Source organism: Sminthopsis crassicaudata, chromosome 3 (assembly GCF_048593235.1).
Source record: "Sminthopsis crassicaudata isolate SCR6 chromosome 3, ASM4859323v1, whole genome shotgun sequence".
NCBI classification, from domain to species: domain Eukaryota; kingdom Metazoa; phylum Chordata; class Mammalia; order Dasyuromorphia; family Dasyuridae; genus Sminthopsis; species Sminthopsis crassicaudata.
The window spans coordinates 256,576,652-256,604,372 of NC_133619.1; the positions used below are offsets into that span (position 1 = coordinate 256,576,652).

Genomic DNA, 27,721 nt, shown 5'->3' on the forward strand with positions numbered 1-27,721 from the left:
ATACTCAACATAAAAAAATCATCTTTTGATAAATATTTCAAAATCTTGGATTACTTTCAGGTCATCATTTTTGAATATTAATTATGATTATAGTATAAATTTTATGTAGGAAATTCTGCTCAAATTTGACAGATACTGTTATGTCTCAAATCATCTTAGTCTTTAATTCTGAAATCCATTAGGCACATTTTACCATTAGTCTCTTATACAAATAGAGAAAATCATGAAATCACAGGATAATACATTTATTATATCAGTAAGTTGTTACTTTAGAGGTATTTTATTAAAAAGGAAGTTAAACTGGAGGGACGTTAAATTATTTGCTCAGAATCATATAATTTGTAAAATTCTTTAAATATTTTAATTTTTCCATTATACGCAAAGAAAAATTTTAATGTTAATTTTTAAGCCTGGAAAGATTTACATGAACTGATGCTGAATGAACTGAGCAGAACCAGGAGGACATTGTACCCAGTAATAAGAAGATGGTGAGATGATCAACTGTGATTGACTTAGCTCTTATCAGCAATGTTGTGATCCAAGATAATTCACTTGGAATGGAAAATGCCAGTATGGAGACTGAAAGGATATAGAAACATACTATTTTTGCTTTTTTGTTTATTTGTTTACTTTTATTTTTTTTCCTTTTTGTTCTGATTTTTCTTTCACCATATGACAAATATGGAAATATGCTTAAAATGATTGTACATATATAATATATTAGTTTGCTTGCTGTCTTGGGAAGGTACAAGAAGGAGAGAAAAAATTTGGAACTCAAAATCTTACAAAAATCAATGTTGAAAACTATCTTTACATGGAATTGGAAAAATAAAACACTAGTGAGGAAAAAACATTCATTTAAAAAACATTTGAGTTCAAAATTTTCCTTTCCTTCCCTAAAAGAGAAGCAATTTGATATAGGTTATGTGTATGCAGTAATGTAAAGTCTATTTCCAGATTAGACATGTTAAGAAAGAAGAAACAGACTAAATGAAAAACTCACCAAAATTTTTAAAAAGTGAAATTGGTATGTTTGGTCAGCATTTAGATTCCATCAGTTCTTTCTTTGAAGGTGGATAGCTTTTTCATCATGAGTTCTTTGTAATTGTCTTGGATCAGCGTATTGCTGAGAAAAGCTAAGTCATTTATAGTTGATCATTATACAGTTTTGCTTGATTTTGTATATACAATGTTCTTCTGGGTCTTCTCACTTCACTTTGTAGCAGTTCATGCAAGTCTTTCTATTTACTTCCGTGTCATTTCTTATAGCACAATAGTATTACATTAGATTCAAATGAAACAACTTATTCAGCTATTTTTTGCCCAATTTGTGGGCATTGTCTCAATATCCAATTCTTTGCTATGCAGCCCCAAGAGCTGTTATAAATATTTTTGTCCTCATAGGTAGGCTCTTTTCTCTTTTTTTATGATTTCTTTAGGATATAGAATTAATAATGCTTTTTCTGAATCAGAGAGCATGCACACCTTGATAACTCTTTGAACATAGTTGCAAATTGCTTTCATATTGGGTGGATCAGTTCACAATTCCATCAATAAAGCATTAGTGTCCCGGTTTTTCTGTGTCCCTTCCAACATTTATCGTTTTCCTTTTCTGTCATCTTAGGCAAGCTGGTAAATGTGAAGGGTACCTTATAATTGTTTTTATTTGCATCTCTCTAATCTAATTGCTCATGAGTAGGCTGAGCCAATATAATAAAAATGACAATTCTGCTTAAATTGTGATTTTAAATTCTCTAAACTAAGTGATTTAGAGAATTTTTTCAACAGTAGCTTTGGTTTTTGTCATCTGAAAATCTGAATATTCTTAGACTATTTATTATTTGGGGAATTAAAATTAAATTCTTATAAATTTGACTCACTCTCTATATATTTGAGAAATGAGGCCTTTATCAGAGACTCTTGCTGTAAAGATTGTTTCCCATCTCTCTGATTTCTTTCTAATTTTGGGTTTTTTGTGCAAAAGCTTTTTAATGTAATAATCAAAATGATCCATTTTACATTTTGTAATTCTTTCTCTTATTTAGTCCCAAATTCTTCCCTTTCTCATAAACTTTACAGATAAACTATTCCTTGTTCTCCTAATTTGCTTAAGTAATCATCCTCTTTGTTCAAATCTTTTACCCATTTGGGTATATATTGTAAGATGTTAGTTTATGCCTAGTTTCTGCCATATTGTTCCTAGAAGTATTTGTCAAATAGTGAGTTCTTATTCTAGAAACTGGAATCTTTGAGTTTGTCAAACACTAAGTTGCTATGGTCATTTACTACTATGGATTGTATACCTAAGCTATTCCACTGATTCATCTCTATTTGTTAACCAGTACCAGATTATTTGGATGATTAGTGCTTTGTATTAGAGTTTGAGATTTGATATGACTAGGCCATTTGCTTTGCATTTTTAAATTAATTCCCTTAATATTCTTGATGTTTTATTCTTACAGATGAATTTGTCATAGTTTTGTCTAGCTCTACAAAATAATTTGTGGGTAGTTTGATTGATATGGTATTGAATAAGTAAATCAATTTAGGCAGAATTGTCATTCTTATTATATTGGTTCAGCCTACCCATGAGCAATCAATAGTGTTCCAGTTGTTCATATGACTTTATTTGTATAAAAAGTCTTCTGTAACTGTGGTCATATAGTTCCTGGGTTTGTCTTGGTGGATAAACTCCCAAATATTTTATATCACCTATATTTTAAATTGAATTTCTCTTTTTCTATCTCTTATTGATGGACTTTGCTGGTAATACATAGAAATGCTGATGATCTATGTAGATTTATTTTATATTTCACTTTCTTTGTCAAATTTGTTAAATTTAGTTTTAACTAGTTTTTTAGTTGAATCTCTAGTTTTGTTTACTCATTGCCTGTTCTAATTCCTTCAATTTCTTTTTTTCTTATTGCTATAGTTAACATTACTAGTACATATTAGGTAACAGTGGTAATAATGAGTATTTTTGCTTCAGCCCTTATCTTATTGGGGAGGTTTCTAGCTTATTTTTATTATAGATAATGCTTATCACTTTAAGGAAAGCCCTACTTGTTCCTAAGTTCTATTTTGCTTTTAATGGAATGGGTGTTGGTTTTGTCCAAAATATTTTTCTGCATTCATTGAGATAATAATTATTTCTGTTGGCTTTGTTATTGATTTAGTCAATTATGCAGCTAATTTTCCTAACATTGAACCACCCCTACATTCCCGGTTTCAATCCCATTTGGTCACAATGTATAATATATATATATATAAAATCTCATATATAATCTCCTTGCTAGCATTTTATTTGAAAAATTTGCATCAATATTCATTAAGGAAATTAGCCTATAGTTTTTTTCTCTGCTTTAGTTCTTCTTGGTTTAGGTAACAGAACCATATTTGTGTTGTAAAAAGAATTTAGTAGGACCCCTTCTCTACCTATTTTTCCAAATAGTTTTATATTATGATAGGAAAATAATTGAAATTAACTTTTCTTCAAATATTTGGTAGAATCCACTTGTAAATGACTTGGACTTGGGTTTTTGTGGAGTTTCTTGATGGCTTGTTAATTTTTTGTCTAAAATGGATTAACCCCTTCTGTTAATCTTGGGGCTTTATATTTTCATAAATATTCATGAATTATTCTTAGAATGTCAAATTTATTGGCTTATAATTGGCCAAAATAGCTCCTAATAATTGCATTTGATATTGGTAATTTGATTCTCTTATTAATTTATTATTATTATTATTATTATTATTATTATTATTATTATTATTATTATTATTATTATTATGCTGAGGCAATTGGAGTTAAGTGACTTACCCCAAATTCCACAGCCATGAAGTATTCAGTGTCTGAGGCCAGATTTGAACTCTGGTCCTCCTGACGTCAGGGCTGATGCTCTATCCACTACACCAACTAATTGCCCCTCTTTTTTATTTTTTAAATCAAATTAACTAATGATTTGTCTACCTTGTTTTTTCCTTAAAACTAACACTTAGTTTTATTTATTAGCTTAATAGTTTCTTTCTTTCAATTTTATTAGTTCTTCTTTTTTTTTTTTTTTAGTTTGTCTAGTTGCACATTCAATTCATTGATCTGCTTTTTCTCTATTTTATTAATGTAAAACTTTAGACAAATAATATTTGTACTGTTTTGGCTTTTTTCTCATTTTTGGCATGTTTGGCATATTGTCTCATTGTTATCATTCTTTTTAATGAAGTTATTGATTATTTCTATGATTTGTTTGTTGACCCACTTATTCTTTAGGATTAGATTATTTAATTTCCAATTAATTTTTAATTTATATCCCCTCTGCCCCTTATTCAATGAAAAGGATATATTTAATATTTTCATTTTTCTGTATTTGATTTTGTGTAGTTGCCCTATACCATACCTATACCCCATTCAATTTTTTCCAGAAGTCAGTCATATCTAACATTTCTAAAACTCATATTCACTTCCTTTACTTCTTTCTTGTTAGATATATCTAGTTCTGAGAAGAGAAAGTTGAGTTCCTCTAAATAATATAGTTTTAGTACCTGTTTCCATCTCTATTCGCTTAACTTCTTTAAGAATCTGAATGCTATGGTATTTGATGCATATATATTTATTATTAATATTATTTCTTTGTCTGTAGTATCTCTTAGCATGATGTAGTTTCCTTCTCAATCTTTTTAAATTAGCCCTATTTTTGCCTTTGCTTTCACTGACATTACCCTTGCTTTTTAAAAATTTCAGGTGAAGTATAATAGATTCTGCTCTAGCCCCTTTATTTTATTCTGTGTCTGTCTTTCTGCTTCAAGTTGTAGGATTCTGATTTTTAATCTGCTCTGCCACACACTTCCATTTCATGGAAAAGTTCATCACATTTACATTCACATGGTTACTAATTATATGTTTTCTTCCATTTTATTTTTTCTCTTTTTCTTCTCTTTTTTTTACCCTCTACCTTCTCACCAATGTTTTGTATCTGACCACTCACTTCCCTCAATCTGTCTAATCTTATGTCAGTCCTCCAAACCATTTTCTTGATCCCCCTTTTCCTATTTCCCTGTAGTGTAAGATAGAATCTATATTTAATTGATTGTATGTTATTTCCTTCTTGAGCCCACTGCCCACTTTTTCATCTTCCTCTCTATGCTTTGTGCCTCTTCATATGAGATATTAACCCCATGCTACCTCTTCTTTTCTTCTGCTTCCAGTGTAATATTTTTCACCTCTTAATTGTTTTAATATTATTCTCACAAATTCACCTTCTACCCACTTCCTCTATTATACTTGCTTCTAAGTGCAGTAACAATGATACAATTCTTAAGAATTGCAAATACCATCCTTCCATACAGGTATATAAACAGTTTAACCTTTTGTTTTTGTTTTTCATTCCCTGCTTGCTTATACTTTTGGCCATGGATAGTTTGGAATGAAAGTTGAACTAATTACTTGCCCACTGCTGTGGAAGGCCCTTGGCCATTGATTTTTACTGGGGCTTAGGGCTTGCTGTGACACTACTAGTCTTGTTCTGCATTGTCGTTTTACTTGAGTGAAACAGATCTTTTCTGCCAACCTTCCAAGTTCTTAAGCTAAAAAAAAATTGTTTTACCTGTCTTTTTGTTGATTCTGCCATTCTAGAATTTGTTTTAAAGCATATTTCATAGATTGGAGGTAAATCTGGAAGAGTTCAATTGATTTCCTGCTTACTCTGGCATCTTGACTCCTGAAATGCAACTTGTAAATGTTTCAGGCAGGATTTGAACCTTTCTTCCTAGCTGCAAGTCCAAAATTCTAGAATATTCTAATTTATATTCCATATAAATCAACTTAATTTACTAAATAATATACTATATATAACATCATTAGGATAATAGCAGAAAATCTTAGAAAAATCAGAATTATTCTTGCCTAGGGGCAAATGAGTTCCTATGGCTCACAACTAAAGACTGATATGGGAAAAAAATGATTAAATATCATTCTGAGATCCAAGGGAATAAAAAAATTAGAATGAGAGGATTGCTTTATTAAAAACATTCAGAATATTCCCTAGTACCTTATTTATGTATATGCATGCATGCTTGATAGTGTTAATGCATTTTCCTTTTGTATAAATCCTCCTCCCCATTTTTTGGAGGAGAGTACATAGAATATATTTTGTTATAGCCTTACCTTAAAGAAGGTCATTGTTGATCCATCTCTCACTGCCCCATATTCTATCTTTGTTTGCTTTGCCAAGTCATCTGCTGAATCTATGGGGGATTCCATTCTTTCTACTGTTAAGAAGGCAGCCAGATTTGCAGTGTAGGATGAAATGATGATTAAGGTGAAAAACCACCAAATTCCTCCTACTATTCTTGTAGAAAGAGCTTTAGGCATTAGCTCGGAGCCTGTTATCATCAAAGTAAGAATATTAAATGAGGTCAAAAAAAAAGTATAAAAATATTCTATATTATCCTTGGGAGATAATGCATTTATTATGAAGTTTAAATCATTACCTGTATTTTTTCTACAAACCTGTGTGGATAATATTAAGCAGTCATTTATATTGAATTTCTTTATCTAAAATCCAAAGGTTTCTAATTCTTTTCTAAGGTTGCATTTTCAGTTGAAATCCTATTCTAATTTCATTAAAATGAATTTTATTGTAGATAGTGTTTTAAGTCTAAATATAAAATAATCTCTTTTAAGTTATTGCATGGCAATACAATATTAAAACATAAAATTTCAATTTTTTCAAGGAGGAAAACATCTAAGGCATTTTGTTGAGATTTTATGGACTATATTATTTTATTATATTTTACAGACTTTAAAGCCATTGCTCAGACTGACCTATCATAGTCTTAATAGACCAATTATCAGAGGCCAGAAATATACAATCTTATAACTTTACTTTTCATAGGTAGGTAGGAATTGATCAATTTTAATTAAAATCATCTTGGATCTTTTCTTAGAACCATTGTACTATCATTCACTATGTCCAGTGATGGCAGCCATGAGAAGTAAATAAAAATAATAATAAAGATTATGTCTACTAGAAATGAACAAGTAGGTTTGACTGAATTTTCCATTGAATTAACGTAAGGTTTTAAAGATATATTTGATGACAATTTAAAAGTAAAGGATGAAATAATTTAATATTTCAGGCAAAAAGATTTATACTTAAATTTCATCCAAAAATATGCATTCATAATCAACATGAAAATCAAAGAATGTTCAAGCTCTTGGTATACTGCTCAGAGCTCAGGGTTAACAGACCTCTCAGACTTTAAATTAGAAAATACATTTTTTTCATGTTAGCAAGTATGCTTGTTTCAATTCACTTTGGATGAGATAAATAACTTTTGTAATAATCATTTCTATTTAATTATCTTATTTTAGATCCAGGAATGTAAATTAACCCAAATATAGACAGGATTGTTAGGCACTTACTAGAATAAGATTTTTTTTTTTACTTCATTTTTTAATCTTTTTGGTTTTTGTGATGGGGGAGGCGGAACTGAGTGTTTAGATCTTTATTTGGCTAGGATGGGAAATATTTATTTCACGGAATAGTTATATGACTAGTCCATATAATTTATTAGACATGCTGTTATGTTATGGTGGTGGGCTTTGGTTTTTATATTTAGCACTATATATTCATACCCATGTCTGTGATTGGTTGATAAATTTTCAGTTTAGTTTGGAACATAAGGTAAGGTAAATAAATGGGACAATGGGTGAATAAGTAGCTATTGAAACATAATTAAATAGTTATGAGTAAAATTATATATTAAAGTAATATTTTTATATTTATGGATGAGACTTTTGGAAGTAGAAAAAAATTAATCAACTTTAATTAAATTGTCACTTTTAAACAAGATATTGGGTTTAAAAGATCAGGTTATTTAACTTTTGTTATTCCCCATCACACAAATTTTCCATTTTTTTTTCTTTACCTGATCTGCTAGTAATAGGCACCAGGTCTTAATGAAGAGACAGCCAATCACAGAGCCTAGAAAATCTGAGTTCAAGTCCCAACACTGACAAGTACTGATTGTGTGACTGAGAAAAAGTTACTAAACTCCTCAGTGCTCCAGTCAAGTTCTTAAGACTGTCATTTACAAAGGAGGTGGCAACCTTGATTAGGAGGACTTTCCCTGCCTGAGATTTTTCTATACACCAGTAAAGTCAGAGGTCCTTTCCTTATCCCTCTCAGTGATTTGTTAAACATGCCATGAGCTCAGAACTTTGAATGGGGGAGTATGCTTGGAAGCAACAATTATTAAGTGGAATATTACTAGTAATAATCAAGGTTAAAAACAATAACTGCAGAAGTGTTAAACTTGTTTTCTATGGGCAGACATGACAGCCAATCCTGATCCAGGCTTTGCTCATACAATGCAGAAAAGAGAAAATGTGATCATTGAATTAATCAGCAATCCCCCAAATGGCTTCCAGTTGAGCACAGTAACCAATATCTAATGATAAAGAACAGTAGATACAGATGATTATTACCATTCCTCTTTTATTCACTCTTCATGATAGTTATGACAGATGCACTCAACATAACACATATCCCAAGACTCATATGTGGAAATAAGTATTTCTTTAGAATACTTTTAAGCTTCTTAAAAGACAAGCAGAGTCTGGCTGGGGCTCACTGTCATGTACCCAAGGTAGTGGTAACTTAGCAGGCACCACATCCCATGGTTTGCTGTGGATGATGATAAACTCCAAACAGATTGAACATTAAATATAGTATACTGTGTGTTCAGTACTCAGTATAGTCATAGCCATGTGCACATCTCTGATATTATCAAATCTGTTTCCCTTTGGCATTTGTTAAAATCTCACCTCAGACTTTTTGAAATTAATTACTCCACAGGTAAATGTCCTAAAAATAAATTAAATACACTAAAAATATCATGCTTGAAACAACACCCAAATAAACAGTACCTAACTGCATGCAGAACAATTTACATTCTTATTCAAATATTTGGGTTTTCAACATTAGTGTATTGTTTACTGTATGTATTTCTACAGAGAAGTTTTGAGTCTAATTAGAGGTTATTATACCAAGATATTTCTTCTGAAGGCCAACTTTTTGGCATGTAACTTTGAGCTTATTATCTAATCTTCTCTAGCAGATTGCCAAGTCTATTACCCCTGAAAGTCTTTAATTTTTCTCTACTTTTGGTTCTTTGCCTTATGCTTATAAACACACCTATATTTCCCCCATCTCTAAAAAATCCGAATTTTATCTTACTATCACTTTTGGCTATTATCCTATAATTTTCCAACCCTTTGCAGCTAAATTCCTTGGGGGAAATTTTTGCTTCTTCCATTTCCTTTCCTTTCATTCTTATAAATTCCCTGCAATTTAACTCTTAATATAATCATTCCAAAATAAACTGCTTTCTCCAAAGCTACCAATGATAATTGCTAAATTTAATGTTCTTTCTTTGTCTTGATTTTTATTGATGATGTCATTTGTTAGGTTCTTACTAAGTGCTAATGAGATTATGAGATATTAGGTTCTTACTAAGTGCTAAGTCGGTACTTAACAATTCTCTAGGTACTTAACCCCTTCGAACTCCTGGGGAGGAGCTTGCATGCTTAGGAGGAGCAAGTTCATTGGTTGAAGTAATTTTCCCCAGAAGCCCTTGCATTATCCCACACCCATTCTCTGGGAGGATAAAAGAGGGGCAGCACTAGAGAGATGGAGAGTCTTGTCTGGACCAGATTTGAGGCGGCTCTCTGGAGGAAAGAAGAGTCTCTTGTCTGGGCCAGACTTGAGTCAGCTCTCCGGAGGAAGAAGAAGTCACTACTCTGGACCAGAGTTGGCGGCAATTGTCTGGACAGGGCTCTCTATAGGAAGAAGAATGTGTCCAAGAGATTTGAGTTGAAACAGCAGATCTCCTCCCAGAGAACCATTGGCAGTCTCTGGAGACAGCAGCACATTACAAATTGGCATCCACAATGTGGGGCAAGGATTTTTGCTTATCCTGACAAGGACTTATTCTGACCCCTTCAGAGGAGCTAGACTGGACCATTGCAGTCATTGATCAATTTTTTTCTTCCTGAACTTTCTCTCTTATCTGAGTTGTCTTGACTTTATTTAGTTTTCCTTTGTCTGATTACTTCTTTTTGTTGGACTACTCTGCACTCAGTTGTCAAACTGATCTTACATAATCAGACATGAATCTGACCATGTCGTTCCCTACTCAATGTTGCTCCTGTCCTCCAGCATCTTCCCTCCATTGATTATTTCCAATTTATCTTCTTTATCTATGAATCTTTTCTGAACATATTTGTTTGCATGTTATCACAGTCACTACACTGTGAGCTCCTTGAGATCAAGGACTGCTTTTGGCACAGTGTAGTTATAACATAGTAGGCATTTGATAAACATTTGTGTCCCCTTTTCTTAATTCAGATAGCCATAATCAGCTCTTCTATTCCAAGAACTTTTTTCTCTTTATTTCAATGCAACCTCTACACATTTGCCAGGTTGATTTCCATAAAGCATAGTTCTCTCTATGTCATTTCTCTACTTAATAAACTCCTCTGGTTTCCTTTTACTTCCAACTCAAATAATCATTTTGTGCTTTTACAGCCTGTCATCCTGCTAATTTTTCTGGTATTTCTATAATTTACCATACCATTTCCCACTGCATTCTAGCTATATTGGCTTGCTAATATTGCTTGCCCATCAAATTTCATCTTCTGTCTCTATATCTTATTTGTAATTTTTTGTATTTCTGTGTGAATTTATTTATGTAAATATTCTAGGCAGAGATGATGGAGTTTACCAACACAGAAGTTACTGAGCAGACTGTGGGATGTGTGCAAAAATAATGGGTAACCATGGTACCTTGCTGCATGAGAGCTCCAACTCCAAACCAGAAACTATTTAGTAAAGTAAAATTGTTTTCCACCACATCTGAATCAGGATTGCATGGGTAGGGGTTATACCATTCATAGGGTGTAAACCTGTGGTAGTTAACAGAAATAGTCTGTAAATATTAAAGTTTATACCAACAAATCTACTGAACAATGCAGAAAATCCAAAGATTAGTGGTGAAAATAAAATCAGTCAACATTTCCAAACTATAGTTTTGCCTGGTTCTGCAAATATTTTCATGATTGCCCATTTTAAAGCAGAAACTTGGATTGGACTTTGATTCTTCAGACCCATGCCAACGATTCATTTCCAAGTTCTCATCCATTTCTCAGACTGTACAGCCTGATGAATTATAGAAGAATCTTCATATGAGAATTGTGGATACAAGGATGTTATAAGAGCCTGCTTAAAAATTATATATATATATATATATATATATATATATATATATATATATATATATATATATATATATATATATATATATATAGTTTAGCATTTCTGTAGTTCACTTTAATAGCCAGGAAAGGCTGCTGGAGGAAGAAGATTGGATGTTTGGGAGTTGTTTTTGGAGATCAAAAGAGAAAACCATAAATCTGATTATGAAGTCTAAAAAAAAAAGGAAATTTTAGGCTTAGAAATTACTTGGATTAAATAAGTTTATGTAATATTAACTCTAGGCACCTTAAGTATACTTTCAAATAAAATATACATTTTTGGATATTCTTTGAGCTTTCTATGCATGACATTTTAATTTACTTTTGTACTTTTAAAAGTTGTACTTTTAGCAGTTAAGTATTGTGATAAATATTAATACTAAACTGATTATCAAATCTAATTATGCTGCAAATTTGTAAGCAATTAAGTAATATAATAATAGATTATTGGATTGAAATTAGGAAAACTTGAGTTCAAATCCTACCTCTAATTGAGGTGTGATCCTATGCAAATCATCGAACCTTTCAGTCTCTGATTCTAAATATGTAAAATGAGTATAACAATGGCACTTACCTCTTTTTCTCTTACATTGTTTTTTTCAGTGATATCCATCCAGAAAACAAGTGGCAACTACACTGAGAGCAACATTAGCATATTGAAATTGGATATGTACTTTTAGAAGATTTTTTCCCCAGAGTTTGGCATAGTATTATATATTGGAATGATATTGAATATTCATAAATAAAATGAAAACATACTGAAGGGTCTCAAGTTCCAGTCTTTACCAGCAAAAAACAAAAAAATGAAATGTTGATATCTCCAAGGAAGTAAGGTGAATAATAAAGTGTAGAGCTTCTGATCATGCTCAAGAATTGGTCAGGTTGGTTGTTTTAATTAGAAACTATTATCTAAATTCTTGGTCCATTTGTAGAAAAATATACTGTGTATCTTTTTTTTTTTTTTTTTCCTGAAGCAAATGAGGTTAAGTGACTTGCCCAGGGTCACACAGTTAGACCGGTTTAAGTGTCTGAGATCAGTTTTGAATTCAGGTCCTCCTGAATTCAGTGCTGGTGCTCTATCCACTGCACCACCTACTGCCTCTACTGTGTATCCTTTTAATAAATGTAAAGAATTTGGAAAAAACTTTTCTAGTTTATCCAGTAATAATTATTAAACTTGCCTCAATTCCCAAGAATTGCATGACAAAATAATTACTTCAGATCTTTATTTGATGACAATACATATTTATATTGTTTCAGAAAAGGATTTACAAAATAAAATTTCCTGTAACCAGAAAAACAATCTTTCTTTATTTTCCCCTTTCTTCTTCCCTTCCTCCCCACTTCCTGTTATGCATTTAATCCTAAAATCCTATCATAACAACTAGCTTGGTATCCAGATCCATGGACCTTGTCATTAGTCCTGCTAATGAACCTTAGGACTCCTGGGTCTTTCCATTTTCCCTAGAACTAAGCCAAACATTTTTAGAGGTATTTTCTCTCTCCTAGAGCCTGGGACAGAGTCTCAGTTTCCCTTCCCCAGAATGATATGCTTTTTAAAATGTTGTCTTGCTATATTTAATGTTTCTAATGATTCCTTATTTTTCAGTTATTGTCAAGACTGTTAGCTAGAATTCTGATCCAATCCCCTTTGAGCCACAGTTACATTAGAAAAGAATTTTTTCCATCTGAATTCCAGTATGAAAAAAGTCTCAATGTCCACAAAATGATCACAGAATCAATAATAGCATAAAAAATTCAGTAATAACTAATTTAAGCTCTGGGTTTTGCTACATAAATAAAAGATGCTTTTAATTGGACTTCAAAACTGATTGAAAAGAGTCTTCTTTCAGAAGACAAACATAACATTAATAGATATCTAGTTTCTAAACTGAACAAAAATAACTGAAAAGAGTTGGAATTTCTTCAGGCTAAAAATTTCATCAAGAAACATCAACTCCATTGTCTATTAAGTAATAACATTTCAGAGTAGCTCGGTGGCATAGTGGATAGAGCACCAGTCCTGAAGTCAGGAGGACCTGAGTTCAAATTTGACTTCAGATACTTAATACTTCCTGGCTGTGTGACCCTGGGCAAATCACTTAACCCCAATTGCTTCAGCTAAAAAAATAGTAATAACATTTCAGAAACCAAAATAAAATGAATGGAAGTTAGCTAGGAAATATTTTTATGAGTAGTAAGAATGATGATAAAGATAATTGACATAAATTTTAAAGGTTTGACAATACTGATTGCATTAATATTATAGAAAGTTTTTGATTCTATAAATCTAGTGCCAACCAGAAAGAGCAAAAAAGGCCAGAAGGATCTTACTCAGCAAACTTACTTGTCAGATGAATAGAGTGCCAAGAGGTAACAGTTATAAAAACTTATTTCTTTAATCTTTGAAGAAGCATGTCAGTTATTTGTGAGAAGTATTTTTCTGATAAAGAAAAGAGCTGTGTAGGGTAAAATTAGTCTGATAAAAGATTGGAAAGAGTTTTACCTAAGCAAAGTCATCCCAAGTTCGTTTAAAAGTGAAACTTGAAGGACAACTTAAAAATAAAAATAAAAACAAAAAATATCTGCAAACATTTTTTTAATTAGCTATCTTCATCATCAATGTCAGGAAAGCCCCAATACTTTGAGTCTATTAAGAACTTTAGATGTGGTTATAAGTTTTTTCTTTTTTAAAAGGCACTTAAGAGAATGAAATAGGAAGAAGCATCTGGATTAGACCAAATGTATTTAGAGGAGATCTATGCTGGAGGAAAAATAATTGTAAGAGCATGATATGTTAAGTCACAAATTATCTAAAAGAGGTAAAAAAAAAAACCTCAGTATTTATTAAAAACAAGAAAGTTCAAATCATCTCCCAATTTATATACCTACTTATGATTTATATAACATCTTCATTAGGTGTTATTAGACTATTGACTTACAAATTGAGGTAATCCTCAAGATTATAATATTGGGACTCATAATAGGATTTCTAATAGAAATACTATACAATGGATTGCATCTTTACTATATTGCAATTGACTCAAAGACATAGAGAATACTTAATTCCTATATACTTACTATTTGTTGATTATAAATAAGCATTTTTAATAGATTAAAACACATATATAATGTTGCTTATTTTTACTTCAAGATTATTCAAGATTCATAAAAAGATATAAAGAATTAAAGCTGATCAATTACTCTTCCATCATTAAAATTAGTTAAGGCATAAAGCAGCAAAATGTTTTCTTGCTAAAGGTATTTGATACTATGCACAGAATTCAAATTGGTATTACTGTTGGCAGAAAGTGATATGAAGATTTCAATAACATCTCCCACCCCTGCCAAATGGCTGAGATTCCTGGGAGAAACCTGTAAGTATTTCAAAAAATTCACCTATGGGAACCATGGGAAAGACCAATAGGATGAAAAATGTTTGTTACTTAGAGATTAGGACACGAATTTAGATAAATTCCTCACAGAGATTGTATAATGTGGAACTGGAAAAGAGTGCAGATAAGCAATGAAAAGCATGGTTTTAAGACAATGCAACATAACACTCTTCAAGGCATCAAAAATGAATATTACACAGAAGTCAATGGAAAGAGACATGATGGGAATGAGGAGGTTCCATGTAACTACTAGAGAAATTTGAAAAATAGTCATCAAAGATTTCCTTAGGGAAATATGTGATAGGAAAGAGACAATTCACTGGACATGTGAAAAGGCTAAAAAATTTAGTTATGTTAATGTTCCTAACATGTTAGAAAAAAATGAACAAATTCTCCTGATAAACAAGTAGAACACTTTTGTGGCGAAGTAATTAGAGATAACGGGCAAAACTGCCCAGGTTGGACTAGCAAAAATGACTTGCACTCTATATTGTCGGAGGGAATGATCAAATCAATAAAATAACAAATCTATGTATATGTATTTTCAAGAAGCTTTACAAACTATTACATTACGTGATTTGATCCTTATAATGATACTGTGAGGATGGGACTACAGACTTGTAGTACTATTATTTCCATTTTACAGTTAGTAAAACAAAATTTGAATGACTCGCCTATGGTCAATGATAGAGTCTGTCTTCAAACTACGGAAGAAAATAGCATTAAAGCCTCATCTGTACTTTAAATTTTAAGAAATAACATTATGATAGTGTCCTGATTTAATGCCTTTGGTCTCCCTTGAATCAAAAAAACAATCAATTTACTCTAATAGAATGCAATCAATTTCAAGTAGAAATCTTGTTCTTTGAAACTAAGAAAATCTTCATCTTATTTCATTGAAAGGCATAAAGCAAATTTGTGTTTTTCAAATAAGAAAATTATCTCTTTGTTTTGACTAGATTAAAGGGACATAGTTAAAGAAAGAATGATTAATTTCAGTGAGTTAGTCAATAAACAATTCTTAATTGTTTATTAAGTACCAGGAAGAAATTTTCTCCAAGGGTGCACCAACATTAATATTAAGATTGTTTTTCTTCCACAAATCCTAGGCTGCTATTACTTTCTGATATACTGTTCAATTGATGCTGTGACAATGAATATTGATTATTTTTTTCAATTTAATTCAACTTTATTCAATAATATTATTGTTTGAAAAGTACAATGCTATACATTTTTCCATTGAAAAGCTATTTAAAAAACTTAAAATAACTCCACAACATATTTACTTTATATGTCTACACACTGTGTGGCTGATTTTAAAGTCTCTTAAGAATTTTCCTGGCAGTGGTCCTTATCAAAGATCTATCTTCATAGGTATCAGATACAAGTATGTATTGCAGTATTATCAGGGAAAAATATTTATTTTATATAGAAATTTCATGTTTTCCCACCAAAAAAATCCATTTAAGAAACTTCACACAAAGTATTTAGCACATTTCAGTACTGAAAGGGGGAAAAACAAAAGAAGAGCATTTTCAATATTTTATATAGTTATCCAATTTTTATAAATCTGAAAAATAAAATATTTTAATATGGAATCAAATATATTTGGAGAATAAGATCTATTGTAAGCCTAAAAACCTTTTGAAATCCAATGTATAAAACTGAGATCTTAAACATAAGAGTAAAATCTGGAAAACAAATAAAAATAAAATTATTCCTTGATGATGGCATAAAGATTTCATGTCTCCAAGTTTAATAAATAATAATTTACTTATAATTATCTAAAATCTTCTTTTTTTTTTCTTCCCAGAATTTTTTGTAAACACATTTTAAATCCAATTTGAATAAATTAGATAAATTAAAATTTAAATAAATTTTATTGTTGCTAAGAACTTTATAGATTTCCATTTATACTAATTTTTTATACTCTCTTAGGTAATTCTTAGCCAACTTTTCCGAGTTTTGCTGTATAAATCTTTCAAAAAAGATTAAGACTTTGATATCCATTCAATTAAGACATTCTAGCACTAAGATAAAACTGCAATAGAATAAAAAAATTACATGTGCTGATATAAGAGGCTGGTATTAACGGTAATCTTTTTCTAAAGCTAAATGGTATAAGTAAAGAGAAAACAGCTGTTACAGTGACTTAAGGTGGAAAATCTTTCCATATTTGGCCATCTTATGAGACTCTGATGCCCTTTTAAAATCCTAAATTGCATTTAGCTCCAGGACATATCATTAGTGAACAATTTACATGTAAGCAACTTTAAGTAAGGTTCATTCTTGTTCAACTTACCTTGCAATTACAAAGAGGACACAACTGACTCCAAGGCAGGCTAAGAGAACATACATCCAAATATCAGGAGAGAGAGGATTGAGAAACGAGAAGACACCAGGATTTGTGCCATTGGGTTTTCTGTATAAAATGCTAATACCCAGTGTCATGAAAGGTTTGGAAAAGTCAATGACCTTCTCTCTCACATAGGTAATTGTAAGAGGAGCAACAGCCAGATCAGCTTTCTGGAAAAAGAAATCATAGAAGGGGTTCATTTTCTCTGACACAGCATCTGAAACGTGTGATATTTAAAGTACTTTTTTCACAACTTAGCTCTAAATCCTCTCAAATCCCAAATAGGTAATTTATTATGAGGATTCATTTTTAAAAGAAGCAACCCCAGCAATTTGAGCATATGTGTGTGTGTGTGTATGTTTAAATTAAAATACACATAATGATTTGCTGATGATCAGATATCATTATTTCTGAGCAGATATACTTTTTTCCATGTCTAGGACTGATGGGTCCTTTAAAAGCATGTAAAATTCATAGACATGAAATGATCGTAAGTTTAGTTGTGAAACTTCATTCTACTTGTGTATTACTTGGATTATTTGAAGAAAGAGTTAGTCTCCTTATCTTCCCTATCGCTTTCTATCAAATAAATAAAAACATAGCTGAAGTTTACATAGAATTTTAAGGTTTGCAAAAGTCATGTGTCCATGTGTGCGAATACATGTAGATGAATGTAAAAGAGTGATATTTAGTTTTTCTTACATGATCTATAAGTTCTTTGACCATTCCATTCCATTCTCCTTTGTCATTTTGAGCTCCATATTTACCATCAGGAACTAGTTTAACATCATAAATGAAACCCAGAATGCTTGACAACTCTTTAAGCAAATCCAAGCAATACCCTTCAAATCTGTTATTTCCATAGAGAGGCTTGTCAGACTTTTTGAACATCACATAGGGTTCCTCCTATATGAAAGAAAATAAATTATAAATAATATTGATGATGTTTGTATAATGTGTTAATGTTTACAAGACATAATGCCTTCTAGATTTTACTCTATGTATAAGATCTCAACTTTACACATTGGATTTCAAGGAGTTTTTAGACTTAAAATAGATCTAATTCTCCACACATATTTGATTCCACATTAAAACATCATTGTGTCTTTCAATTGCATAAAAATCCTAACATAAAGGATATACAAAGACAAAATAAACAAAAAAAGTCCTTTTCCTCATTCTCCTTGAAGGGACAAAAGTAAACAAATGAATGTATGTGTGTATATATGCATGTATGCATCACACACATGTATATGTCTTCAAATTAAAGCATCAGAACCTAGGGAATAGGGAAGGGAAGGGGAGTTTAAAGATTGTCTGACTCTGGATAATCCAATTCACTCCAATCCAGATTCAACCAGATATTCTAGGATCCTCTAGTTCTGACTTAATTTAGAGAATACTGCAGACAACTTGAACTAGCTTGGCAATCACTATAAATCAGGCTTGTTTCAGTTGTTTGACTAATTGTCTAGACTTAATCATGCAAATTGAACACTGAAATTTGTTTATTTTGTCTTTGTATATTCTTATCCTAGTCAGCACCTGGACTCTCAGTAATTTATTAATAGTTACTTGTTGGATTGTATTGAAAGCTACCAGATAACCAACAGAAAAAAATCTTCTCTTCATTCCCTTGCACTGGCATCTCAGATCTCTAGTTTCCCTCTCTCCTTCCCCCTGTGCTGGATTTCTTTCCTTCTTTCTACAGGCCCTCCCTAGTTACAGCTCTGCTAAAAATCAATTGATAACATTCTTTGAGAATCATATGTCTATGCATCAATAGAGACTGATTCGTAGACACCAGTTTAGGTGTCTTAACAAAAAAATTCTCTCTTATATCTCTGTACTTGTACTGTGCAGTCCTTCCTCACTTACACCCCTTAGTGTACACTCCTTTGCGCTCCTGGAGTGCAGCTAGGTATTAGAGACTCAGTTCAGGTGTTACCCTCTTTTGAATGTCTTTCCTGACGTCCCCAATTGTTAATGATATGATGTTTCCTCTCTTCCTCTCTCTCTCTTTCTCTCTCTCTGTCTCCCTCTCTCCCTCCCCTCTCTCTCTGTCTCTCTCTCTTCTCTCTGTGTCTATATACATACATATGTGTATATGTGTATATATACATATATGTGTGTATTTAGGTAAGTGTATGTATAAAACATATGCATATATACACCTTCCAATAGAATGATGATTCCAAGAAGTTAGAGATTAATTTGTCTTTGTCTTGGTTTCCTAGCACAGTATCTTGAACATAGTAAGCATGTCATATGTGTTTGCTGCATTGCATGGAAATTATTGCAATCCCAGAGAACCACTGCAACATAAATATCATCAATGAAAACATTCATAAAAAACTGAATATTGAAAGAAGCTCAATATTCTAGAAATAATCATGAGGAGAGAGTATCCATCAGACATGGGGAAGAGCCTTTGTGAAGATTCCGGGAAGGGATATAGAATAATTTACATTTGGTGATACTTGAAGCTAAATACATCAAGGTATGAGGTTATGTAATTAAATGGATTAGTGACCTATACTTATAATACTGATATTTTTCAAATAATTTTTACTGAATAGAAAATTTTAGAAAAGGTTAACTTCTCCTTCTTCCCAAATAACTTTGAAATTGGCAAGAATGTTAAAAGGAAATATTTCTGTCTAAAAATGTGCTTATAAAAATAAATATATAACATCCTACATATATAAGGTATTTTAAAGAGCAGAGTAAATAGAAAAATTCTGTGGTGTCTAATGGGTAGATGACAACAGATGAAAATACACTTTTAATAAAACAGACTTACCAGAATGGTTGTAACTATGAGTGTTCGATTGACTAGTGAGTCAGTAATATTAATGGACCTGTCTTTATGGCTGTCACTCATATTAAGACCACTGTTGGAATTCCAAATTCCAATCTACACAGAAAATAGATAATCAGTCAAAGCCAGCTATATGTGCTATATGCATAGTGAAAGCAACTAAAATAAAAGAAATATGAACTACAGAAAGGAGCCAAAAATCAAAGTAATAGCTTCAATATGGCATATTGGATTATAGATACTAAGGTACTGGGGAGTTTTTTCCTAATTTTTAAAAAATCTCAAGAGAAAACTTTTGAAATAAGAATGTTATTTAACTATTTGTTGTAGTTCCTTTTTCAATATCACCTACTAATACTTATAAAATATCACCAAAGTAATAATAATGAAATGTCACAAAAGAAGTCAATAGAGGAAAAATATTTGAGACAATGTTTAGCCTTTGAAAATCTAGTAAATGCAAAATTAATTTTCTCTGTTAAGCTTCTATTTTTAATTCATCTTTCCTCCTCTATCTATCCTTGATTTCTAAAGATTAGCAAAAAAAAATTAAAAATCTTAATCTGTTGTATATTATCCTATTTTCAAATTACTTCTGTTATTTTTGATTCCTCAAAGTCTTATTTAGTTTTTCAGACCAATTATCTTGTCAAGTTTCTATTTACAAATCTCTGACTTATGAAGACTGAGAGGGAAAAAATTATAAAACAAGCCTTAAATGGGACTTGCGATTTAACAAAAAACCTTGAGAAAAAATATCTTATCAAGTGAATTACCTTTTTTGTCCCTTCTTCCTTGAGACTAATAATGTCCAAATCAAAATCTTTCCTTAAGCCATCTGTTTTATTGAAGGTGATGCGCCCAGTCAAACCATCCAATTGTGCCTGTGAGTAAACACAATACAGCATTACTTCTAAACAATTTATAGTTATAAGACCAACAAATACTCTTGAGGATACAATTCTACTTTATCATGCTGTTACAAATTATTTCATTGATACTGTTCTACATCAGTAAAACAAAGCAAAACATTTCACCATAACATTAATGTTTTGTGTACTATTCTATCATCTTAACAGCAGCTTAATTTGTAATAGTAGCTACCTTACTATCCAGTAGTTGTTTATACATGGAATTGTACAAGTAGATGTAGAATAAAAAAAGGCTTATGATAATAAGCTACATCTTTCTCTCTTTTTTTTTTTTTTTGGTTTTTCTTTTTTTTAATTAATTTTTATAATTATAACATTTTTGACAGTACATATATGCATAGGTAATTTTTTTAAAACAACATTATCCCTTGTACTCCCTTCTGTTTGAATTTTTCCCCTCCTTCCCTCCACCCCTTCTCCTAGATGCCAAGCATTCCCATATATATTAAATATCTTATAGTATATCCTAGGTACAATATATATGTGCAGAACCAAATTTTGTTGTTGTTGTTGTTGCAAAGGAAGAATTGTATTTGGAAGGTAAAAATAATCTGGGAAGAAAAACAAAAAAACAAACAAACAAAAAAATGCTCACAGTTTACACTCATTTCCCAGTGTTCCTTTTCTGGATGTTAAGCTACGTCTTTCAAAGGCAATTCATTGCTGAGTTATGTCCTGCCAAGCAGAACATGTCATTTTCCTTCTTAGAACATATTTTATCTTAGGAAATTTAATAAAAATGATCAATATTGGGATCATATTGCTGAGAAAGGAACAAGCATTTGTTAAATACATAATATATGCTTAGCACTTTAGGTGACATAGTGGATAGAATGCTGGACCTAAAGTCAAGAAGACCTAAATTTGGTGAAGTTCAGCATTACTCTGTGATTTCCATTTTTTTTTTTTTGCTTCAGTTTCCATATCTATAAAGTGGGGGATAATTATTATCATCACTTAAATCCCAGGGTTGAAGAGATAAAATTTGTAAAGTGCTTAACAGAATCTGTCAAATAGTAGGTGCTATAAAATGTTTATTATTATTATTATATCTCATTTGATCCTCAACAATTCTAGGAGATAGTTGCTGTTATTATTTCCATTTTAAAGATGAGGAAACAGATAAAAGACTTGCTCGCCACTATTAAGAATCTAAGGATGGAGTTGAATTTAGGTCTTTCTATTCCAGGCATCATTCTATCCACTGTACCCTAACTGCCTGAATTTTTGTTTTGCTGGCTTTTGAATGCCTTTCAGACACAAAACGAGTTCATATATGTAAAGTGCTTTGTAAACCTTAAAGTGTTAAATGTTAACTACTATTATTAATATATTTCATGGAAACTTCAGAGAAGAACACTTAATTTCTAGTCATCAACCTAATTCTGCCAATTTTGTTATACTTTATATATTGAAGGAGAGAAAACATGCATACATTGTATGTACTATTTTCCTGTTCCCCTTAGCTTACTAATCTCTCCTTATGTTACCACAACAACTAAAATTTCAGTAAACTCTAGAGAAGTTAAAGTTGACTTTTGTTTGGTTATTGTCCATTGTACTAGAAGAAAACTAAATAACATCACGGTGTTAGAACCAATGTATAACATATATGACTATGACTGATCAGACCATACCAACTCAGAAGATTCTGCCATAGTTTGGGTACAAATAACCCCTATGACCATTTGGGAAGGGCATGTCTCCAAATGGACACATCTCACATTTCTTTTCCTCCCAGGCAATTAAGGTTAAATGACTTGCCCAGAGTCATATAACTAAAAAGTATTAAGTGTCTACGTCCAAATTTGAACTCAGGTCTTCCTGACTTCAAGGTTTGTGGCCCTTTTCACAGTGCCATCTAATCCCACATTTGCTGCAAATTAAGAAATTCTGCTTTGTTTATATACACAGTACCTTCTATGATGTGGACATGCCATACTGAACTGTTTTATGATAGTGTTTCCCTTGTTTCACAGGAAGAACCAAAGTTCTTTAGAGAGACCTTGAGAGTATCCTTGTATTGCTCTACCTGTCCTTCACATTTGCATGCTTGCTATTTTTGAGTTCTCCACAAAATAACTTTTAGGCAAATATGAATTTAATATTCAAACAAGATGGCTAGCTGTAAGGAATCCTAGTGAGTAAGGAATCTTAAATGAGTCTCGGCCATGTCTTTTGTGTAACTTTTTTGCTGAGAATATGAGAACATGAGAATGTGCTTGCAGTTATCTAATGGAATACCAGGAAAGCACAAAGAAGTTGGAAGGCCATCCTTTCTTGTGCATTAATCAATGAGTATCCTTTATTGCAGGCCTGTATTTACCCTGGAAACCTGACCAGTTGCTTGAGTAAACACAATCCTCCTAAAGTAATGAACAAATATTCTCCTTGGTGGGCCTCTTGTGATGAAGCACACTGTACCTGGGAGGCTCTACATCATGAGAGTCACGTTTCAAATGAGAATACTTAGCATAGTGCCTTCTTTGTTCTCAATCTTTTACAGGTTTAACCCCTTAAAGGAAAGGGATTTTGAGAATTCAGCTAGGAAGCATCGTAAAGCTTTTCTAGAAGTGGCTCCCTTTCCAGATTCTGAATAGCTGTGACCATGGATTCCCCCAACCAAGGAATTCAGATGTTGGTGCTTCCTCTTAGTGGTATATTATATGTTGTATGATATTTGTTTGTTGTTTCAGTGACCACTATGTATGTTAATTGTGAATTACTCTTGTTAATTATGCAATCCTCTTCTCTTTTGTCTAATTACAGGGTTCTGAACAGTACCAACCCTCAAATGCAAATTCCGAACCTACATTAATTTTATAGTAGCCCACCAGAGTTTGAGTGCCTGGCAGTTCAGTTTGAGAAAGGACCTCAGTGTCCTTATTTTATCTTGACAGATGATCAGAAACTTCTTAAGACAATTCACATGGAAGTGATTCAATTTCCTGGTGTGGTGCTGTATTGTTGCTTGTTCTCAAAGAGCAACAATATCACAGAGTGACATTTTGACTCATGTATAAATTGGTCTTAAGTAAGGCAAAGTTGCACAAAGTCATCAGGCTTAGTCTTCTTGAGTCATTAAAGTTCAGTGGCAAGACAATAATCAAGATGACTGGTTATAGCCCAATATGTATTTGTATCTCTCATGTCTGACCAAGTTCCAAATGTTCTACAGTGCCTATTTCAGCTGACTTCATAACCCATTGGTACAAATTGTCCACATCTATCCATTCCAGTAGGAGAAATTTTCACATGAATAGAGTAGATGCCCGTTGTGCCACAGTTCTCTTTAATTGTCCTGATTCAGTTTCCCTAATTGGTTCTGCCTCTGTTTCCCTAAATTGTTCTGCCTCAGTTTCCTTAACTATTCTGCTTTAATTTCCTTGGTTGTAAACCCCTCCCCTTTGGTTCATTAAGACTGAGGACCATTTGATCTAAATTGTTAATGTGAGGCTCAAGATGAGGGGGAGATCAGACTTCCTGGCTCCTAGCTTCTTCTGCCCTCAAGAATTTATGGCACTACCCCCTCTAAATATTGCAAAAGATAAGACTATTTGGGATACCTTGTTGACATCTTTACTTCCTGATTATGGCTTTTAGTAAGAATTTATAGCCTCCCCTCATCCTGCTAGAACCAAATTTATGGCCCTGAAACTTCCCACTCTCAATGTTCTGTCTCCGCCCCTGCCTTGGTCTACCCCTGTAGCTGAGCCATGTGGGTATATATGCCATTGAGAACTCACATTCACCACTGGATACTTTGAGATGAGAGTCCTGTCCAGTCAATTATACTTTCCAATTAATAAAATATTAAAAACTCTCTAATCTCTATCTTGCCTCAGTTTGTCCGGCATTACAGCCTCCCTAATTCACAGACAGGTCAGGGGTCCATCAGTTACCCTCTTTCTGATTTAGCCCAATTTTACTGGGGTGTGGCCACGGAACATGCTTTGGCTTCTTGGAGCCACAGGTGAGAGTTGAGTGCCAGGTAGATTCAGCAAGCCCTCACACCAGAGTACCTTCTCTTGAACATCCCATACACTCTTAGTATACTGGTGCTGGTATATGCTCTTTAGGTGTCATAAATATACAACAATGTAGTCAGCACAATGGCTCTGCAGACTTTCAGCTAGTCAGTCTAATATCTCTTCTTTCAGCCTCCCAAATGCTAAAGTAGTTGTACCAATGACTGTTTCATCCTCATTAATTTTTGTGGATATCCTTAGAAAGTATACTACCAAGATAAGTGAACTTAGCCACAGAATTCAAAATTTCTCCATTTGCTATGACCAATGGTTCCTCCAATAGTGTAGTGCTGGTTGGTTAAGAACGTCTATTTTCTTGGTTTATCTATCAATCTGAAAGTGGCACAAGTAGTAGAGAATCTCTTGTATCTATACTCAGAGGCTGCATTGAGTCTACAATCATCTATGAACAAAAAACCAAACAACTTTCCTTCTACTTCAGTGCTTGCTTCCATCCATAGCCCTGCTTTGCTCCACTGGGGACTGGGGAAGAGCAAGATTATCATCCATTATCCAGAATCTCTGTAGGCATGGTATTATAAGGCTGGTATACAACACTACTGAACTATTCTGTCATCTTATTGGCATTTCTCCTTCCTACAACTGGGCCACAAATATCATATCAACTTTTCTGAAACTCTCAGGTAAAAGACCATATTTCAAGTGAAGGATTAGCCTATTATGGAGGACTTAGCAAGAATCTTTCCCAGCAATTATTAAGAGATTCCCTATGATTGTCACAGGACAATCTGTTTCCTTTACCTTTACAGAGATAAACAGTGAAGGCATCCTTGAATTCCTAAGGGATAACCTCCTTTTTTCCATATAATCCAGAAGATTTTAATTAGCTTCCAAAAATAAGCAAAAGTCCCCCCTGCCTTGTAAATCTTAGCTGGAATAGAATCAACACCTCCTGAGAGGAGTTTAATGTCATTCAAAATGTCTTCTTCAATTGACTTTAACCTGAGGTAAATGGTCAGTGATTTCATCATTGGTTGATGAAACTCTAGTAAGAATACTATGGAAGTGTTCAGCCCATCTCTCTCTCTCTCTCTCTCTCTCTCTCTCTCTCTCTCTCTCTCTCTCTCTCTCTCTCTCTCTCTTTCTCTCTCTCTCTCTTTTTTTTTTAATTTTTATTTTTTTATTCATTTTTCCAAATTATCCCCTCCCTCCCTTCACTCCCTCCCCCCATGGCAGGTAATCCCATACATTTTACATGTGTTACAATATAACCTAGATACAATATATGTGTGTAAATACCATTTTCTTGTTTCAGCCCATCTCTTAAGAGTATATCCTTATAATTGATCTGTGTGGCTCAATCAGCTCTGAGTAGTTGAGATGCCCATAGGGCAGGGCATCCTAGAGACGTTTTGGATTGTTATGTCAGTGTAAAACTACTTTCATCTGTCTTCTTACTGAGCCAAGAATCTTGTTTCTCTCTAAGCTTCACTTGTATTTTATTTTTGATGGTTGCACACTGCCCTCTAAGAGACAAATGAATTATCCTGCTGCTATACCTATAGTTCTCATTTTTCACTCATACATTCTGAATGTTCCCTATCATTTTCATCAAACTAATTTTTGAGGCAATTGAGGTTAGGTGACTTGCTTAATAATATGATCTTGGGTCTTTCTGATGCTGGTGTTCTATCCACTGTACTACCTAGTTACTCCTTTTAATTTTTTCAAGTTTGCTAGTAAATACAATACCAAATCTCTGAAAGTCTCCTACTCCTTTTCTGCTCTACTATTGCCAACTGTATCTTGGTTCAGATTTCTCTTCTTTTTTTCCTGAGTCAATTGGGGTTAAGCGACTTGCCTAGGATCATACAGCTAGGAAGTATTAAGCGTCTGAGATCAAATTTGAATTCAGGTCCCCCTGATTTCAGGGTTGGTGCTCTATGCACTGCACCACCTAGTTGACCCCAGATTTCTCTTCAAATTAACAATAAACTGTCCAAACAAGGAGAAATGCATGAATCTATTAAGAGTAAGTCTTCTGCTGGTCTTCTTATCTTGAAGAAGCACTGCTTTTGTTGAATGTCAATGTTTATCTATGTAAAAATTGACTATTAGACATGAATCAAGGTATCAAGTTTTCAAGAATACATGTGTACTACTATGCCAACTATTTTTACTTCTAAATAATTCCATTGCTTTTTAAAATGTTCTTTTTATCATAAACTCAACAAACATGTAATTATTAATATAAAGAAGACCAGAAAAGGCATTATCTTTGATACTGTTAACTTTTTATACATTATTTTTAAAGTATACATTAGGATGTCCATAAATTGATGAATGGTTGAACAAGTTACGGTATATAAATGTAATAGAATACTTTTGTGCAGTAAGAAATGATGGACAGGCAGATTTCAGAAAAAACTTGAGAAGACTTTTTATGAATTGATGCAAACTGAAATGAGCAGAACCAGAAAAAAAAACATTTTACATAGTATCAGCAACATTGTGTGATGGCCCACTATGAATGATGAAGCTCTTCTCAACAATAAAGTGATTCAAGATAAGAACAAAGGATCTACATCCAAGTAGTTAAAGAACTGGTAGATCAAAAAGAAAAATAGTATGAAAAAGAATAAAGTAAGTGAAAAAAGTTGCTTTGATCTGTATTCAGAGTCTGTTTCTTCTTTCACAACTGTGACTAATATGGAAATATGTTATATTTTATATACATATATATGTTCAAGTGCTTTTCAATATAATATATTGGTATAATACATACAATACATAATACAATATATAATATGTAGTGAAAAAAGCTTTATGTTAAGAATGAGGAGGTTTCCATTTTGTTTTTCACTCTGCCACTGTATAATTAATTTTAAAATTAAGGGGTAACATTAGATAACCTCTA

At 32.5% G+C, this 27,721-nt stretch overlaps 1 protein-coding gene across 1 annotated transcript in view; it reads right to left on the reverse strand.

Annotated features, from left to right (window-relative positions):
* GRIK1 (glutamate ionotropic receptor kainate type subunit 1) overlaps positions 1 to 27,721 on the reverse strand; it is a 99,122-nt gene that overhangs the window by 20,538 nt on the left and 50,863 nt on the right. Inside the window, exons 8-13 of the mRNA XM_074300518.1 lie at positions 20,660 to 20,767; positions 19,866 to 19,979; positions 17,765 to 17,968; positions 17,009 to 17,232; positions 10,845 to 10,963; positions 6,161 to 6,378 (exon numbers count right to left, since the gene is read on the reverse strand). Of these exons, the coding sequence (XP_074156619.1) occupies positions 6,161 to 6,378; positions 10,845 to 10,963; positions 17,009 to 17,232; positions 17,765 to 17,968; positions 19,866 to 19,979; positions 20,660 to 20,767 (987 nt within the window). The remainder of the gene's footprint in view (positions 1 to 6,160; positions 6,379 to 10,844; positions 10,964 to 17,008; positions 17,233 to 17,764; positions 17,969 to 19,865; positions 19,980 to 20,659; positions 20,768 to 27,721) is intronic.